The 2,100-nt window shown below is 40.6% G+C and overlaps 1 protein-coding gene across 1 annotated transcript in view; it reads right to left on the bottom strand.

Annotated features, from left to right (window-relative positions):
• Positions 1-1,053: 1,053 nt before the first annotated feature.
• The window catches only part of rfx3 (regulatory factor X, 3 (influences HLA class II expression)), a 10,953-nt gene continuing 9,906 nt past the window's right edge, over positions 1,054-2,100 (bottom strand). The window contains exon 16 of the mRNA XM_037692107.1: positions 1,054-1,334. Coding sequence (XP_037548035.1) covers positions 1,054-1,334 — 281 coding nt within the window. The remainder of the gene's footprint in view (positions 1,335-2,100) is intronic.

The following is a 2,100-nucleotide window of genomic DNA, read 5'->3' as shown; positions in this document are numbered from 1 at the left end:
ACACAGGTCGGGACTACGCGGACAGCTGCATTTAAGGATAAGGCACTATGATAAAGCCGAGGTACAAGAGATCCCTGACATTCTTTCTGCTTTGCAACATGGCACTGCGGGACAGGAAACATTTTTTTTTTTTTAAGTTTTATTTTTTTGGTGGCTCAAATGGCTCACTCTTCGCTTCCGCTTAAGTTTATTTTTGGTCCACTGCAAACTTAAGAAACTTGATTGAAGACAAAAATAAAATAAAAAAACGCAAAACCAGGAACTCAAAGTTAACCTCACTAAACAGCATCTAAGCATTATGCACAGGGTGCATAGAAAGCTTTTATTTTATTTTTTAAATTTAATCTGTATAAACAAGCAGCAGTACAGACATTTTTTTTAAAGTTTTGTTTTAGATGTTAAGCAGTTATATGACTAACAAAACTATCAGAGAATTGCCTCATGATCCTTATATAAATATACATAAAACTAAAAGTTGTCCCTTTTGTTTTCTAGCTACAAACATAAAACTTCTTGTTCAATTAGAAGATCAGCTGCTGAAATGCATGTTCACAGAAATTATACTTCAAAATCAAGGTAGATAACTAAAATAAAACAGTCATAGCACCATGAAATTTGACTAATACCAACGGAAATGTTACCAAAAAAAAAAAAAAGTACAGTAGGTGAAGATTCGAGTCAGTCAATGCATTTGCTCTCCTGGGACTAGTGACGTGGATTTGAGCTCTGAGACATCAGTAGTTTAATGGAATAAAGCCCATCTGTGTTCACAGACAGAGAGGAGGAAACATTTACAGTCTCAAATTAGTCCTTTTCCTCCAGGTCCCTTCCACCAGCTGCCACACCGTGTTAGCGCACAGACTCACAAGATGACTACACATCCAGAATTCAAACAAGTCGGACAAAGGACAGAGTGTCACTCCAACTGACCGGAGCCGGATGTGGAGTGCAAACAGAGACGACGCATGAACACGAAGCAGACATTTACACTTTAAGAACGAGGGAAATGTGGAGTAAGACGGCTAAACGAGGTGAGCTGTGGCCATGGGAGCCTCAAACGGAGGCGTACGTGTTGCCTGTGGTGCTGCAGTGTCGGATGGTGGGAGTCCCAGCAGAGGGGGTTAGGATGTGCTCAGTGTGGTCCTGGGGAGGCTGTGGCAGTGAGTGGAGTACGCTTGGCTGGACAACACCCACCACAGGGTGGGTCCCGTCATCTAGAGCCCCGACCTGGATCACCTGGATTACCTCACGCTCTGATTTCTCCCTCTTGGGGAGTGGTTCCCCGGACTCCTCCGTGTCCTCTTCCAAGTCGCTGTCCATCCCACTCGTTTCATCTGAACAGAAGCACGTTGAAAATTCAACAGATGTACGCAGCACCGTTCCAACAACGGAACTTTTTCTGAGTTTACTCTCAAATGACGCTCAAACAAGGTTCTACATTTCAGTGACACGTAGCACGACCAGCTGAATAAACTATACGTTTGTTAAATGTTTGTATAATTTGGTGTTTCATTAGAAAAACTGGGAGAAGTAAATAAAGTTGTGTTCTGATTTGCATCAATCATCACCTTTCTAACCCCGCCCCCTGCTTATTACACTTAAATTAATTAGCTTTATTTACTCTATCTGGAAAATTCTAAAGCACCATTTAAATACTGCTTATTTTTCTGCCCAGATGTGTCAACAATTTAAATGCTAACACATCTCAGAATTCATCTTTTAGTTTGGCTTTAATATTATTCTATTTATCCATTTATTCGTTTACATAAGCATTTTTGTCTTTGTTCCAACCTGATGTGTTCTTTTAACTGATAATCTAGATTAAAATGTCATGTGCTCTCATTGTGTTCACTTCTCACATTTCTACTTTTATTTTGCCATTACTATTCTGTTTTCTAGCTTCCAGTGATGGAGAAAGGGGGAGGGGGGTGGGTCGCAGATGGAGGTTTTTGCGGTACAGTAGTCCCTCGCAACGTCGCAGTTCGTTTTTCGAGGACTAGCTCTATCGCTAGTCTATCTATATTTTTGTCTTTAACGTTTTTGAATTTAGCTCCATTGCGGTTTTTCAAAATAAGATTTGACATGACACACAATTGGCTG

This window comes from Nematolebias whitei, chromosome 18 (genome assembly GCF_014905685.2).
Source record: "Nematolebias whitei isolate Nwh7 chromosome 18, NemWhi1, whole genome shotgun sequence".
NCBI lineage: Eukaryota > Metazoa > Chordata > Actinopteri > Cyprinodontiformes > Rivulidae > Nematolebias > Nematolebias whitei.
This window is presented reverse-complemented; position numbering and strand designations above follow the sequence as displayed.